Source organism: Lagenorhynchus albirostris, chromosome 6 (genome assembly GCF_949774975.1).
Source record: "Lagenorhynchus albirostris chromosome 6, mLagAlb1.1, whole genome shotgun sequence".
Classification (NCBI taxonomy): Eukaryota; Metazoa; Chordata; class Mammalia; order Artiodactyla; family Delphinidae; genus Lagenorhynchus; species Lagenorhynchus albirostris.
Genome location: NC_083100.1, coordinates 46,388,233 through 46,406,073, shown reverse-complemented (window position 1 = coordinate 46,406,073; position 17,841 = coordinate 46,388,233). Strand labels below are relative to the sequence as shown.

Below are 17,841 nucleotides of genomic sequence, written 5' to 3'. Positions count from 1 at the left end.
GAGTGATCTTTATCAGAAGAAGATGCTTGCCACTATTTTAGATGTGAAACCCCAAAACCACTTGATCTTTAATAGTTGTATTTCTTAATCTGGACATAGGCTGTAAAAAATATAATTGTATACATGATCAAAACAAATAAGTGACAACATATTCTCAAATAGGATGATCACCAAATGGTAAAATGGACTGATTTGATGTCAGTTGTATGATAAATTGTAGTTATGGCAGATAGTTAGAAAGGGATTGAGAGAATAATAAGTTCATAGTAGACAGTTAATAAGTTATAGCCATAGAATAAGCAATTTGACCAGATAAGTAAAGGAACTCTGATGCAAATGCATTAAGAGCAGGTAATATATGCATAGAAAATTCATGAAAAATTCATTAAAAAGATTTCAGGTGAGAAAAAATAGGAATCATAATGAAAAGTTTTATCCAAAATATTTAGTAGAAATAATGTTGTCATGTAACAAATTTATATCTTTTTAACAAAAATTTCTTCATATACTATTTTCACTGGCTGCTTCTTTCTTTTTCTTTTGGTTTTAATTAATCCCCCTTTTGATATTCTTTGGATAAAACCTAAAAAGGAAGATAAATAAATTTATGCATGATAAAGTAACAACATAATAAAACATTTAATCTAAAATTTCTTCAAATTATCTTTTAATGTTTAAAACCAAAAAACATGTAACTGGTTTAAAAGTCTTTAATTTGTCTATATCTTTGTGTAAACAACCTCTTTCTAAGGATGTCACTTTGCATAAATGGGTAAACGTTATTGATTTTTATTATTCACCTTGAGCTACAAAATAATACTCATTTTATTAAAGTGGACATGTGGCTATGTAGAGTTATAGATGATTTTTATTTACATATTAATACTATATAAATATGCAACATTTTTATTGTCAGAAGAAAATAAATACATTAAAGTTTTGTGCATTAGAAAGCTTAAAGATATTTTGGTATAATCCTTTAAAATGAAAGCTTAGTATGTAAATATTAAAAGAATAAAATATTTTGTTTAAAATTGATTTTTTTCTATGAAGACACATTAAAAGGAATTACAGTTAACATATCTGGCAATATTATCAAAATGTAGTTGAAAAGGAGACACTTAGTTAAATAATAATACTGTTTCTTATCATAAATAGAACTCATTTCATACTTTCATAGATTAAAATTCATTCATAATTTCAATATAATTATTATCTTAAACACTAGTGAATTAATAGGAAGAATGTCCTCTATACCTTTTTTACAAGTCTTAAGACACGCTTTTTTAGAGGTAAAATTGTTTTCATTCCCTCCACATCCACTGTACTTAAATGGGCGGCATTTCCCACTGATTGAATTGTAGTAGAATCTACTCTCATTGGCTTGACATAATCCTCTGTCTGCTGGGCTCAGACACCAGGAGGGGCCATAAAATTCTAAAAACATCAAGAAAACATGGTAAGCCATATATGATAGTTAATCTGAAACTTTCATATTTATTGTTTATAGATTAGTCTTGTGGCATGTTTATGTAAAACAGTAATCTGAATGAATTAAAGTAACAAAATTCATGTATTTCAATTCCAGGAAAATGTTTAACCAATCTCCAAGTGTCCACTATACTGACACCTTTCTCCAATAAATGAAAAAGTAGGTACATTTGTTAAAGGAAAGTGCCGGGATTACTCTTTATGTGACAAAACTAGTTGTACATAATACAAACAACCACTATTCAACAATTTAATTTGTGAAAATTTATTAACCATATCAATTTTTTAAAAAATTATCATTGTTTACATATCATTTGTTCATGAGTATTCAACTTTGCAAAACAAGTCCTGATGAGCAAAATCCTTACTCATTGTATGACACAAACTGAAGCTGAGAAAGAGTTCTTTCCCTGACTAAAGTTCTGAATGATATAACATATCACAATTTAAAGCGCAGGGAATCAGGTATAGCAAATTCTAACCTTAAGCTTTGGAAAAGCTCAGAAGAGATGATCTGGCTTAGTAATAAAGTTTTCTTGTGAATTGAACCATCAGTTCTAGATGAGTTAGATATTTTTGCAAAGGAAGGAATATTGCTAAAGGCAGGAAAGATCAAACATTTACAGGTTTAAACCAGACAGACAGGCTGGTCTGTCAATGGGACCAACCACTTTCAAAAACAGAAGGAAAAAAAACATGCAATTAGGGTAATGAAAGGATAACTCATTTCCTTAAGGCGAAGCAGAAAAATGGTTTCAGCCCAATGATAATTTTTAGCTCCTTCTGGAATTCCTGTCAGTGAGGGGAAGCTGGTACTCTTCAGTAGCAGAGCTAAACTGCTTGATATTATTGGTAAATCAGTACTGCAGGTAAATTGGTGGATGGTCAGGAATCAATAAAAGAGAGCTTTAGTGGCTTTGCCAAATAGTGAGATGTGGTACAGCAAATGCAGATGAAGAGGATTTGCTAAATGTACATCACTGGCAGAAAATAGAACTTTGAGGAATCCAGTAGCAATGAAGGCAAATAGGTTGTGCAAAAAAGCAAGAAGTGGTTTGATGGCAAGTGAACCCCAGGTGAATAGACTAAAAGAGAAATAAAACAATTTGAGAAAAAAATGAAAAAGATCTTAAATTGATAAACACAATTTTATAACCTCCTGCCTTCTATGTATTTAAATATTAGAGTGTCTTGATATAACGTCTCATGTAAAGAGAAATTCTGGAACATATAAGAGAAGCAGTGGGAATACTATGGGAATACTTTATGATAAAACATTTTAGAAAGGTGACATTTTCTGTCAATTCAAGAACTGAAATCACATTAAAAATTTTTGTATTATTTAGTCTTTGACTAGGTGTGTAGACACTGATTTTTTTTTTTTTTTTTTTTTTTGCGGTACGTGGGCCTTTCACTGTTGTGGCCTCTCCTGTTGTGGAGCACAGGCTCCGGACGCGCAGGCTCAGCGGCCATGGTTCACGGGCCCAGCCGCTCCGCTGCATGTGGGATCTTCCCGGACCGGGGCACGAACCCGTGTCCCCTGCATCGGCAGGCGGACTCTCAACCACTGTGCCACCAGGGAAGCCCTAGACACTGATTTTAAAAGAAACTCCTAGGATCTATAAAACATCATTCAAAATCATGTAGTCTAATTTATGTTTGGCCTCACCCCATTTGGGGGTTACAGTGCATGATTATTGCCATCATAAATCACATTTAAAATGTACTTGGTGAGAATGTGTGCTTAATTTTTTAGAAAATGTCAAGGTCTTTTTGCCCCAACAATGGCTCAAGTAAGAGGAAATTTCTAACAACCTAGGAGAGATATGTTCTAATTGAGTCCAATATTGTGCAAGCTTTTCCAATAGGTATGTTGTGGATTCTCATTAATCCACAGCCAAGAATATGAGATGACGAGATGGTTATCAGTTGCCACCACTTCTAATTCCATGAGTCATCCAAAGTCATCACCTATGTTCAGAAACAAATGAAATACCCCACAAGCAATTAGCCTGATTTGAGAAACAGAGAAAACAGAGGAAATTGCTATTCTTTGAAAAATTATCCTCAGAAAGCACCCACAGATGCTTCATAGTATATGTGTAAGTATGATGATATGATTTATACATCAATTTCACTTTAGCATTTTGTACACAAGATGTCATTAGCCCACAGTAAGTTGAAAATAATAATATGGATGTACTTGTAAGTTGTACACTTCTTTTCAAATGTTAGTTATTATGTCTTAATAGCAATGCCCTACCTAAAGTTCCTTATTCCGGGACAGAGAGAGTTTTCTGATGACAGGGAGCAAAATCATCCTTCTTTTTGCTTAAAACCTAGAGTAAAACTGGCCCCATAACAAAATCAATGCCATTTCAACTTGAGCAAAAGTTGGCTTGGATATCTGGGGCTACAGTCCCTAGATTAAAGGTAACAAGGGATGTGTCTGTTACCACAGGCCAGGAGCCTCAAACATCTTGTGAAAGCTAGAACCAAAATGATCTCTCCAGTGGGATCTGAAACCATGGAGCATACACCACAGTTTTGGTGGAGAGAGGTACTGCAGCGTCTGTATTCCTTTGGCGACCCAGTCTTCCAACAGTTTGCCACTGAAAAGAGCATGTTTTGCCAACAGTTTGCCAAAGAAAGAGCATGAAGAAGGCAGGGGATTAGTTTGAAAGCAAACAGACAGTTGACAGCACAGATCCATCAGAAAGAGTTTTTCTACCTGTTAAATTGTCCCAGGCATCAGATTGCCTCTACCCGAAGCTCTTTGTGACTTCTGAATCAGAGGATGTGTGGAATGCTGCTTTCTGACAGCCTGGCATCTGGTGTGCAGACTTGAATTGTCCCTCTTACCAGATAGCAGCTCCTACTCAGAAAGTGTCTGTCCATGACTGACCCGATGACAGCTGTTTGTCTATCTCATTTATTTGTCCTGTTTTAATCACTACCTACACAGATCATCAAATACAACTCACATTTGACCCAGGTCAATATAGAGAAGTAAGAATATTTTGATTAGGGGGTTAAAGCTTGAAATTAATCACTAAGAATGTTGTATTTTAAATTTTAAAAATTATGTATTTAATAATGCAATAAATTATCATCAGTTGGGGAGTCTTCATAATGTCATTACTCTTCAGAAACATGAATTATACCCACTACATAAACTAATCTATTTCTTCTAAAATCATTTAAACTCTAAGCAGTTAAGACTCTCATTGGATTATTTTAGCAAAAACAACAGAATTAAAATAATGAAGCAGATGGTTTCTCAAGGACATTTTAGCTCCAAGGATGTTTTGGGTCCTTGATTATCATTTGATTCAATCTCCAAAGGTGAGGAAATAGAAATATTTTTGCCCCCTGTGAGGAGATAAGCTTGACTGTTTTCAATTAACATATTTATTCTAGATAAACACAGTCACTCACCTATTCAAAATCCAGACTTTGATATCTACAGTGAAAGAAAATATAAAGATTTTGAAGTAGTTGCACAATGTGATATTTTGGTCTAGATTATAATTATTCACAGAAATTTAAGATCGAATAAAAAGACGCTAACCTGACTTCTGTTCTTTTCCAAAGTAATTTAATAACCAAATGCATTCTGTCTTGATCTTGCCATTAATAACAATTTGGATAGCTTCCATTTAGAGGGTCTATGATAGATTTCAGAATTCAGGATCCACTTATATTCTGCCAGGAGCTGCCATGATGTAGTATGACTGGTAAACTATAAGGTGATGCTCCAGAGCCAGTTTTATATGTAAAGTGCCTTATGCAATTGCTTTGAAACTTATACACTAAACTTTGAATTTTGTACTCACTTGAATTTTTACTATGGTGTCTCTCTTACTGTCCCATTTTACATGCCTATATTTAGGCTTTTATTTTACCAACGAACTTAGGTTTTAGGAACTACCTCATCACTTGTTGAATAAATTCTTTTTTGTCTTCTGAGATTATTTTAGGGAATTGAATAACAAATCTTTCCTTTGAACAAATTCTTTTTTCCCATAATTTTATTGTGAAGAAAAATATAAAGATTTTTATTTTCTAATTATACTTTATCATTGTAAAATGTTGAAATAATATAAAAGTATGACAAATATAAAACAAAAGTTCTCCATAATTTGACCCTTGCCCTTTAAACCACCACCAGTGGTTTGGGAATATCTTCCCCCAAATCGTTTGCATATGCAAACATATTAGTATACTGTTCTGTCTCATTATTATATTTGATAATATTTTCTGGCTTGTTTCCACATTTCTTCATCTGTATATCTCATTCTTTTTTTTTTTTTTTTTTTGCGGTACGCGGGCCTCTCACTGTTGTGGCCTCTCCCGTTGCGGAGCACAGGCTCCGGACGCGCAGGCTCAGCGGCCATGGCTCACGGGCCCAGCTGCTCCGCGGCATGTGGGATCTTCCCGGACCGGGGCACGAACTCCTGTCCCCTGCATCGGCAGGCGGACTCTCAACCACTGGGCCACCAGGGAAGCCCTACTACCTCATTCTTTTTAATGTATGCACAGTATTTAATTTTTTGAATTGACTACAGTATACTTAATCCATTATTGTGTATACATAGATTACTTCCGTTTATTTTTTTCAGTTCCAGACAGTGGCTCATGAACATCCTTATATACTGGTTCAGATATTTCTAGGAGATATTTCTAAAATTAGAATTGTGCAAAAGCTATATTCAATTTATAATTTGGTAGATGCTGTTGCCTTTTCCACTATAAGTTTATATAAATTTATACATTTACAATAGTGTTTAAAAGTGCCTAAACAATTTAACAAAAAGAAAAGTGCCTAAAAATTTTAACAAACTTGGACCTTACTGCATTGTATTTATTTACCATTTGTTGCTTTTATTTTCTCTTCATACCCACAAAAGTGGAAGTAATTGCTCATTACTCAAATGTTCTGCAAATTTACAGAACCTAAGGTGCCATTGATTTTAAGATGCACCATTATCTTATGCACTGCTTATAAAGAAAAAAAATACAATTACACTGTTACATACCATAAGTTACAAGTTTCATCATGATCTGAACCATGTTAAAACATGGAAAAATATGTACCTCACAATCAATAAAATATGATAGTTTATCTTTTTGTGTCAACACCCCAAAATTAAGCACATACATATACATATATAAACACACACAAAAAGCTGAGAGGGTATGTAATCAGTGGGAAAGGTGATCACTGTAGAGATATTTTTATGAGGTAGGGAGCTTAGAGTTTACAACTCTGCAAAATAGATTCTTTTGTGCTAAGCCTATTCTATACTGCTGGGGATCCTCCAGAAGCTACTTTTACAGTATTTTATTTACTTCGTGATGAGTTGGAAACAAAAATAGCAAAGAAATAGTAAAAGGAAATATGTTAGAATATTAATGGTGAGTGTCTCCACGTAATGCAAATATGGCTAATTTTTTCTTCTACTTTTGTATTTTTTGCAAGTTGTCTTCAATTATAATGCTCAAATTATGTAATAATAAAATATATTATATAATAAATATTAGAGATATTATATAATAAAAATATTTTTAGGGGGATCCCAGTGTTATGCGGTCATAAAGAAAGGCTAGAGATTAGAATCTATTTCAGATTAGGAATGAAGAATAAACCGGTCACTTGTAAATTTACTATTTACAGATAGTAAATTTGTACTACAGGGAAAGCATGTATCTCCATTCACTAGGTATAACTGGTGTTAAATGGGTAGAAACTGACATGCCATATAGAAAAGAGGGCAGGAAATGGGAAAACAAGCACTATGGAACTTCCTTTTTTCTGTGTGTACTGGGACACTTAGCTGAGGTTGAAATGTAAAAGGTAAGCTGCCAGGGCACTTGAAACTGAAAGGTCATGGGGAAATAGACTGTCAGAAACCTTGCCCAGACAATGAAGCCCCACAGATTAAACAGGAGGAAGGGAAATTAGGTAGATATTTATTCCTTGCCTAGATATTGCCTAATCCATGCACAAAGTTCACAAAACTATTTTCATCAAGGGGTTTTTCTAAATAAAGCCACAAAGGAAGAAAGCCATAGTAAAATCACAAATTATGAGACTCTTATGAGTAAACTTATACTAAGATAATTATACCTTATAATAAATTAGAAAAACTTTTCTTCATATCTGCAACATTGAAAACCCTATAAGATTTTAGTAAAAGGTGAAAAGTAATGCTTATTTAGTCCCTTGATCAGCTTTCAAGAAATTTTAATAAGCAAAGGAGGTAGAGGGAATATAGGTGAAGGAAAGCACAGGTCCGAATATTCCTGGTTTGTTGAGGTACTTCACAAACTCCAAGCTATCTGAAGAGCAGAGTGCATGGAGCGTATAGTGGGACACAAGGCTGGAAAAGCAGACTTAGACAAAATTAAGAAGGTCCTTGAATACTAATATATTTGGTTTTTATGATGTAGACATTAATAAATGACTGAACATATAAAAGGATGAAAGAGACAAATTCTGATCTATCTTTATGCGTGAAACAAACACAACCAGGCATGTGTCAGCTGAATCCAGTAGGGGACTTGGCAATAGAGGAGAATATAAGATAACCCTAACTAAAGCAGTTACAGTGGGAATGGCTAAAATTAAGCACCAGAGTGAATGTGGGTAGTGAGACAGCTAGAGAGAAGGTAATTCTAATATTTCTAGACTGGTTGACTTAGAAGATGGAATATTTCTAATGTATTATGAAATATAATTAGAGTATAAAATATAGTCAGTAGTTTCAAAATTTGTCATTTTATCATGGCTTTCTTTCAATGTGGCTTTACTTAGAAAATTCCCTGAATGAAGATGGAATTGTGAACTATGCCTATGGATTAGCCAGCACCTAGGCAAACAAGTCTAAGACGTTAGATAGAAGATGGAACTCAGGTTTTGAGAAGACAGAAAATTTTAAGTTTGACAGTCCTTCAGTGCAAGTACAACATCATGACTATGTCCTCCCTTCATCTATGTATGCCCCTATTTCTCAGGCATGCCTGTAAAAGACAAAACCGCCCTCTTATTTATTATTATTAAACTCCCAGTCTGCATGACAAATCCTGTCATATAGAAGGCACTCAATTATTATTGAACTGAATCGAAATTTAGAAACATAACAGATCTGTACCTAAAGTCATAAGATAAAGTTGGAAACAGGTTTGCAAGTCCTCTGATTAGAAATAAGACCCAAAGACACGAAACAGGTATTGGTATTTTATAATTATGTTTGAATTTTACAAGTGCTTTATGTTATTTCAGGTAATCATAGTATTAAGTATATTAAATAGACACTTCAAATCAAGGTTACATACTTTAGTTGTATTAAAAATTATTACTAATAAAGTGCATACAAATGATACCCCTGATTATTTTATTTTTTCCTGCTTTAAAGCTCTGTTGATACTGGATAATCATTGATACCACCATCGTGAAAAATTCAAATATTAATACCTTTGAGCTCTTATTTGTGCTAAACACTGGGTTAAGATAAGTCATTACAATTTTCCCCAAAAGTTTATGAGCTATCACTCTTCACATATAACAAATGAGGCACCTGAGGCTGAAAGTTGTGTAATTTTTTTCAAGGCCACAGAGAGAGTCTGCAATAGCAGAACTGGAATTTAAACCACATCTTTCTGCCCATAAAGCCAATGTTCTTAACCACTATGATATGTCTTCTGAAAACTAACTAGAAAATAAAAATAACTGAGCAAATATATTTTAATAATTATCAGGTAAAATGAAAGTTGTCACAACTTATCCTTTATGTTTCATTCTCAAAGTCTCTCTTCTTTGAAGCTCAGATTCAGTATGTCTTAGAAGCTTCTTACCCTCAGTTATGTGAGTGGAGTTGGAATTTATCAAGTTTGTACAGGAGAAATATACCTAATCAAAACAGGTCATCAAACAAGGAGGCTGAAGACAAGTTTTGGGAGTAACAGTGCTGAGCCAAACGGTATTCAGAGAGCTCAAACATTTGAAGGCGAGAATTATTGAGTTGGCATGTTCAGCCTGGGCAGATTCTAGAAATAGACCAAAGTTCCAGGATTTTATGCCCTCTCTGATCATATTTGCACTGGCCAGTTGGATCCATTTAATAACATTAAGATGTGATAGAAGACTAGAACCCTCATTCTGCTGTGTCCCTAGGAAAGATAAAGTTGGAATTTTCCTAAAATATACATTTTATATCAATGCTTCTCAAATTCATTCCTGCAACGATTGTCCAGCATTCAAATAGAAAAAGGGGAAAAGCCTTACATGCAACACAGAGTAGCACAGGGTTTTCTAACCTATTCCTATCTCATTCCTAACATGTCCTATAGCAGTCCATACCAAAATCATAATATAGGGATTTTTCCTTTTTAGCCAAAAACATGTGCCATCAAGTGAATCAATGAATTAGTATTATTAATTTGTTAGTTTGCAGTTTGTGTTGTATTCATTTGTGAATAAGTTTTGATTTATAGTTGTGTAATGGTCACATGCCAAAGAAGTTTATTCCTACCATTTTACTTGTTCATATAAAATTAATGTCATTCAAAGTAATTTGGTTTTCAAAATGGAGGTCTGTGAATTTTCTCTTTTAAAGGTATCCATATATTTAGAAACACTTCTCTGGAGGAATCTTATGACTGGGGCAAAAAATTTATCCTTGTTAAAACCAGAGATGGTCCAGGAAGAAAAGGATTAGCAAACGTAGTCAGTGGTCACCTAGAGTGACTATAGTCAGATGGCAGCACTCTTGGCAGAGGTGAAGTGCTACATTTTTGTTTCTCACCAGATCTCCTGCCAAGAAATAGTAGGTCTGATGAATCCTTACCACAAGTTGTTATCAATTTTTGTAAAGCCAGCTTGAAGGCACCTGATTCACCACGCAGGAATATTTAGATTATGAGGGAAGTTTCTGTGCTTCTTGGTTTGAGAACACAGTATGAAAAACAGGATACTTCTTTGGGACTATGGAAGCGGGTTGTTGATGAGTGGGGTTTTCCAGAATTGTTGACACTGCTTAGTGATTAACTGTGGTATATAGCTAAGTGTGTAACTCTTCAGTTGATGGAGGTTATTTTCTTTCCAAAAAATTTCCATGGTTGTAATAGTCTCCTTTATGTAACCACATCTTCAACAAGAGGCCAAATAGGTGACAACATTCTCTTGCAAATCTGTAAATTGACCATATCAGTAATGGTGTTTGTTTGGTGTCAATCAGGCAATTTCTGAGCATAACACCTCTTCCAGAAGGCTGATAACCAAAATTTTTAAAAAGATGTGTGTGTGTGTGTGTGTGTGTGTGTGTGTGTGTGTGTGTGTGTGTCTTTTCTACCCATTTTTTTCACATATATATGGAATCTGGCCACTAGGTCATACAATGAATACAGTCAGGAGAGACACAGAGTTCCAAGTACCCAAATGGCCTTCAGAATACCATCCAATCATTCTCCCTTGACCTGGAGGCTGCCAGGAAGCAACATGGGACTAGGTCATGTATATAGATGTTCATTTTCTTAAATAGTAAGTACCAGACTGGGTTGGCAATAGACTTTTGGAGTCTACTCAAAGTTTTTCTTTCCGAAATATCATATAGCTGGTGTAGTTCCAAGACAGCTATTAAGAATTGATATACAGGGGCTTCCCTGGTGGCGCAGTGGTTGAGAGTCCGCCTGCCGATGCAGGGGACATGTCTTCGTGCCCCGGTCCGGGAGGATCCCACATGCCACAGAGCAGCTGGGCCCGTGAGCTATGGCCACTGAGCCTGCGCGTCCGGAGCCCGTGCTCCGCAACGGGAGAGGCCGCAGCAGTGAGAGGCCCACGTAGAAAAAAAACCAAAAAAACAGTTGATATACAGAAGCAAAGGAAGCTATGAGCAGCAGAAGGATAATCCACTTTTTTCATGAATGAGTCAAGTCCACTCAAAAGGCCCAGTGCCAATATGAACACTTGAAAACATTAGTTTTTCTTTGCTAGTTAGATGTTTATCAGAGATATATTGAGAGGACTATATTAACTCTATGCATATAAATATTAAAACTTTATTAATAGTATCCTATGAAAGGCATCACATATACCATATAAATATTAAAGAAATACCAAAAAACAATTATTAACATATGCATAAAATGCTATGTAATCTTAAAATGAATATGGATGCATGAATGCAGATGTTCAGAAAGACTTGGTAAGTGTGATCAGCATTCTTCCAACCGTCATTTGTTCTTTCTGTTGTAACTGTGGATTACAAAATTAATAAATAAAAAAAAATTAGTCTTCTATCCTGTGCCTAACAGTGGGATAAACACTAGGGGAGGGAAGTCTACAAAATATATAATCCATGGTCTCTTCCTTCAAAAAACTTGTAATCTGGGCTTCCCTGGTGGCGCAGTGGTTGAGAGTCCGCCTGCCGATGCAGGGGACACAGGTTCGTGCCCCGGTCCAGGAAGATCCCACATGCCGCGGAGCGGCTGGGCCCGTGAGTCATGGCCGCTGAGCCTGTGCGTCTGGAGCCTGTGCTCCGCAACGGGAGAGGCCACAACAGTGAGAGGCCCGCGTACCGCAAAAAAAAAAAAAAAAACTTGTAATCTAGTCAGTGAGGCAGAGCTGACACATCAAGCAATATAAATATTAAATGAATCAAAATAAAAAGCCAGGGGAAAGAGAGAGGAAGAAGTCTTCCTTATGGTGGTAAAAAAGCAGCTTAGATACGATGAGGAAGGCCAGTGAGTTTTAGGTGGGAGAAAGCAGTGGATAACTTGTGTTTAATAATAATGAAGAGAGTGGATAATTTGTGTCTAATGACAATATCTATTCTGAATGGACAAAAAACTTTTTTATTTACAGGATAGTAAGACAAAATCTGGAATAGGTAGACAGCTAACAGATAACAGACAAATTTAAGCCAAGTGGATGAGGCTAAATTAACATGGGGGAAAAAATGTATCCATTAAGTTAAAAATCTTTTCTATAAAGCAAGAGAAATATGTAAATTTGCTTGACTCTAATATAATGAATGTATCTAAGTAGGCCAGTCATGTCAAAAAAGGTCATATCTTATACATGTTATATATAGCTCTGATTCTCCATCTCCGTCTTTTATGTCTATACATATACACACATATACATAAAATGTTTTACTTGACTTATGCCTGGTATATGACTATATTAATAATATATGTAGTATATCTGAGTTATAGCTGAACTCTGTGATATCTATTTATTTATCCTCCTTATCTACCTATCTAATGTCTATAACATCTGGTTTGCCAGAGCTAGTATTAGTTCATGCTTATTTTTTGGTATATCATGTTCCAACATATTGTGCTTTTTAAAAATTGAAATGTTTTAAAATAAAACTATAATATTTATCCACCAAAATGACAAACCAAATTTTCTGTCTGTATGTATATATTTTAAATAAATAAAATTTTTTTTGCACTCTCCTTTCATTTCTATTAGCATCCCAGTTTGGTTGACATATGATTGTTGTAATCTAAACATGAAGGATTGATAGTCTGAAGGAAACAGGTTAGACTGAAAATGGAGAAGATGAGAATGGACATTTCATCAGAAAAAGCAATAGAATTTAATGACTGACTAGAACAGAAGTGATCAAAAGAGATTACCAAATGCTCAAGCTGAAATAAATGGAAAAATGGTGGCAGAATTCTGAAAATTTGGAAAGCTGGAAATACTGAAAACTATAAAGAAAAATTTTACAAATAAAATTCTTTTGGTTTCAAAGCCCCATGATACTTCTGCATGCCAATATTCTCAATTTGAACTGTTTGAGTTCCCACATATGTATTTAGTTCTATTGTGAATTCTCTTTTAAAGGTTAATTGTAATTTTTTTTACTGTATGTATACTGAAGCACTTATTTGAATAATTAGAGATTTTATAAGTGGCTGAAATACCACCTTTTCCTGCAAATGGGAATTTACAAAGAGTTGTTTTACAGATGAGAAACTAAGACCTGGGAACTAAGGCTTGTATTGCTCTGAATTACATGGGTAATAATGATAAATCATACTTATGTAGCACTCAGTAGGTTATCAGGTACTGTCCTAAGCAAGTTATGTATATTGACTGATTTCACCTCACAATAAAACCTATGAGGTAAGTACTATATTATTAACATCCTCATTTTGCAGTGGAAAAAATAAGGTTCTGAGAGGTTAAGAATTATCTTAAGGTTGCACAGCTAGTAAGTGAAAGAAATGGGATCTGAGACCAAGTCTTCAGGCTCAGTCATTTCTCTTATCCACTATATTTTAGTGCCAATCCCAGCAGGAAAGTCAAGAAGAACCAGTTGTGACAGTCTTTCATTCTGAAGATCTTACACAGAACTGCATACATTTAGAGATACTGTGTTAGAATTATTTCTCTCCCACATGTACTGAGCACATATTTATTGTAACTATGCAGAGATCCTCACAATTCAGGACAAAGAATCAAAATCAAATAATTTGCTCTCACTTTTGCACAGGGCCATGCTTACAAAACCTTTATAAAAAATCTCTTTAGGGCTTCCCTGGTGGCGCCGTGGTTGAGAGTCCGCCTGCCGATGCAGGGGACATGGGTTCGTGCCCCGGTCCGGGAGGATCCCACGTGCCGCGGAGCGGCTGGGCCCATGAGCCATGGCTGCTGGGCCTGCGTGTCCGGAGCCTGTGCTCCACAACGGGAGAGGCCACAACAGTGAGAGGCCCGTGTACCGCAAAAACAAAACAAAACAAAACAAAAACCTCTTTAAGGAAGAGCAAGTTTCAATATTTGAGGTCACCTATGTAGCCTATTAATATTGAAATATGGAAATGAAAGGAGAAAATTAAACCTCAATTGTGCTTAATAAGCATTCAAATATCTTGAGTCAAGAGGGTTCACTGGAAAATATATATTCTCATGCTAATTTGCAATATTATGGTTGAGAATAAATAGCAATTTAAAAAAATTACCAAACCATTTTCCAGTAACATTGAACAAAATTTCTAAAATGTTTTTCTATTATCATCAGAAAGAGAAACACTAAAATTATATTTATAAATATTTCACTTAATAACAATAACACAATCTAGCTATATTTTTGGAATATTCAAATACCTAAGGATTGTTTTTAATGAAAAGAATTTTAAATGAATGCTATTCTATTTGTATTGTGGGGCATATTCTTATTCCTGTACACTGAATCAAAACCTTAAAGGATTTACATCTTTTCAAAAGAACCTAATATCCACGGAGAACCTTACACATTTGCTAAAATGTTGAACAAGTTTTTACATAAACATAGAACTGTATTTTCTTAAATTATTATAAAATGTATTTATATAATTGCAAGCAGTGACAGATGTAATACTTCACTGCTCTAATTATAAAATCTAAAGACCTGAAGGCATTTTGAATATACTAACTCCCTCTGAAATTTTGCATGCCCTTTATGACACTGCAAGTACTATTGGAACACTATTTGAATGCCTGCAATTTGGGGAATTTAGTCACTGAAGCACTCGTTCATTTTTGTATATATTATAATATATACAATTTAATATATACATATTAATATATACAATTGTATATATGTATACAATATACGTATACAATGTATAATATGTACAATTTAATATACAATTTAATATACATATTAAAAATAAACACTTTACAGAAAGAAATTTGTACTTTAGATTTCATTCATTAATTCTGATTCTTAGGCTGGGTTGAGGGAGATAAGGAACCAGGGGGATATGGACAGGGAAGACTGAAATGGAGAAGATTGAGTGAGGCATGTACAGAATTTAATTTTCCTTTCACATGACAGTGTTTCAAGTACTGAGAGCATATATAATGTTCTCTCTTAGATCTCACATCTCCTTACACTTTCCAGTCCTGAGTCTCAGTCCAGTGACTTCTAAGTTATGGCATTCAGGGCTGAAGCAAGTCCACAGACATCATCGGGTCAATGTAGGACTATATTCCTCATTCTAGATAAATCACAGACAACATTTGCAGTCCTTTAAATCCATCTGGGCAGAAGTTTTGCTTGTTTGTTTGTTTTTTGTAAAGAAAGATGCTCAAAGACATTCTGGTTCTGAACCCCATCCAATTCTGACACATGGCTGGGGTAGAGAACCTGTGCCCCAGACACTATGTCTCTTTTTACCCTAAGGCTGAAATTTTAATAGCCGCAGAACTCTCAACACATGCCACCTTTACGTTTAACACTTATACGGACTGCTTCTAAGCAAAATCTCCAATTTCTGAATAAGCACTTGTGATTTTTTAAATTTAGAAAGAATTACATTCATCCCATTAACTTTCAACTTTTTAGGTTGTTTGTCTAGATATTTGTGGTGTCTGGTTATGTTTTCCAGTATTTCCATTATTTTCCCAGCTCTGCATTTTTGTGAGCATATTTCCTGTATGTTTGTTTAAATTTGACAAATATGTTGGCAGGACAGAGTCCAGAAAAGTGTTCTGCATACATCCAAAAGAAAATTCTCTCAGAGTGACATAGCCTCACGGATGGTTAGTCACCGAATTCCTAATCTGTCCTGCGACTAACACCAGAGAACTTCTCCAATGCTATGCTCAATTTAAGAACACTTTAGGATGCTTTTGACACACTGCTGCCATTACAATGATGAAGTTGATAATTCCTAGCATTATTTTATAAGATAAATTTGGTGCAGAGTTAAATATCATGTAAAAGTTTTCATGGGATATGTAATCAAAAGCCTACTACAAAGCATACTTTAAAATAGATTAGGAAAATTATCACTTTTCTGGGACAAAAGGTCTTAAGCAATTTTGAATCTCAGTATTTCAACACACCTATTATTAAATAACAAAAGAAGCATAATTTTCTAAAAAGCATAGTTCTCATATACATTCTATTTCTATTGTTACCATGATAATATTTTTCTGGCAGCAATTAAAAGAGAGTCTTACCGAAGAAGCTGGGTACCTTGGTAGGCTGGGGAGTCAAGGAGTCATTATTCACAGCATCAAGCTGGGTTCTATAATCATCCACCTGGAAATCATTCACTGGAAAAAAATACAGCCAATTAAAATAGAAGACATTTTCACAAGCTCATAATTGTACACATAAAGCAAAGCACAGAAGTTGTGTTAAGAAAAGTAGATGTCTAGAAATTTTATTCACATTGGTATGTTAAATTAGTGAATCTTTATATATCTTTATATCATATATATAAGATATATATATCTTTATATCTTTATATATGTATCTTATACTATAATATTTCCATGAGTAACTTTGTGGTTCTTTGTCAAAACAAAAAAGGTAACAATTAATGTTTAAGTCACTCCTTTAATTAATTTTAGGCTCAGATAAAACTGACTGATTTTAGGTGGTAGTTTCTAAAGAACCACGTGCTCTCAAATTTTTATAAGCCTAAGGGATTTCAGCAGTCCTACTCTTGTGCCTAAATTGCACTACAGTATTCTCAGAAAGGAAGATTAAATAATGTAACCTAAAAACAATTTCTGTGGAAATAATTTCCACTATAAATTTCTTAATTCTCTGTTTCTTAAATAAACTAACATGGTGACTAATTTCTATCAGATTAAGAGTGACTACAGTGGATCTTCATTTGCATGGCTGCAACAAAATCTGGGTAAGCCTGAACATCCTCTAGGATGCCTTATTTTAAAAAGAATGCTATAAAATGAAGTAAAAGGAGATGAGAAATGAACGTACATGAGTCCTCACAGGTGTCCTTGCATTCTTCCAGTGATTCAAAGTTGTTGAGATTGCCAAGGCACCCACCATACTTGAAGCGTTCACACTGCTTTGATTGATTGTTATAAAAATACCTAGTAATATAACCTCGACAGATTCCAGCATCTTCTTCCAAAAAGCAGAAATCTGGCTTTTCTAGAAATTATAATAATGTCAGAAAGCAATATTCCTTTTTGTTAATAATTTAATTACGTTAATTAAAAATATAAATGGTTAAGTTGAAATTATTTAAGGAGTAAATATGAAAAGATAAAGATAAAAGGTAAAATATAACTTTATCCACAACTATACTATATCTACTGTGACATTTAGAATAAGGGAGTTACAACTGTTGTCATACATTGTGTCTATTGGAATTTCAAATTCTAAATTTCTCATAGTAAATTAATAGGGCATTAACTATCAGCTCTTTCATGAACTGAGAGAATAAAAGATATTTGGTTTTTTTACCCTTGGTTTGGAAGTCCAAAATATTATGGCAAAAATTTGGTTTAATTATTTTTACTAAGCTTATGTGCATCAACATTTAGGAAAGATCTACAAATATTTCTTATTTTTCAGGTGTGCAGTCTCA

General features: G+C 34.4%; 1 protein-coding gene across 2 annotated transcripts in view; it reads right to left on the bottom strand.

Moving 5' to 3' along the window:
* Positions 1–426: 426 nt before the first annotated feature.
* The window catches only part of TFPI (tissue factor pathway inhibitor), a 66,880-nt gene continuing 49,465 nt past the window's right edge, over positions 427–17,841 (bottom strand). The window contains exons 5-8 of one of the 2 annotated variants that reach the window (XM_060152475.1): positions 17,226–17,402; positions 16,454–16,549; positions 1,258–1,437; positions 427–583 (exon numbers count right to left, since the gene is read on the bottom strand). In XM_060152475.1, coding sequence (XP_060008458.1) covers positions 477–583; positions 1,258–1,437; positions 16,454–16,549; positions 17,226–17,402 — 560 coding nt within the window. In that variant the 3' untranslated portion in view covers positions 427–476. Of the gene's footprint in view, positions 584–1,257; positions 1,438–11,350; positions 11,747–16,453; positions 16,550–17,225; positions 17,403–17,841 lie in introns of those variants that run through there. The other variant, XM_060152476.1, reaches the window with a different exon arrangement.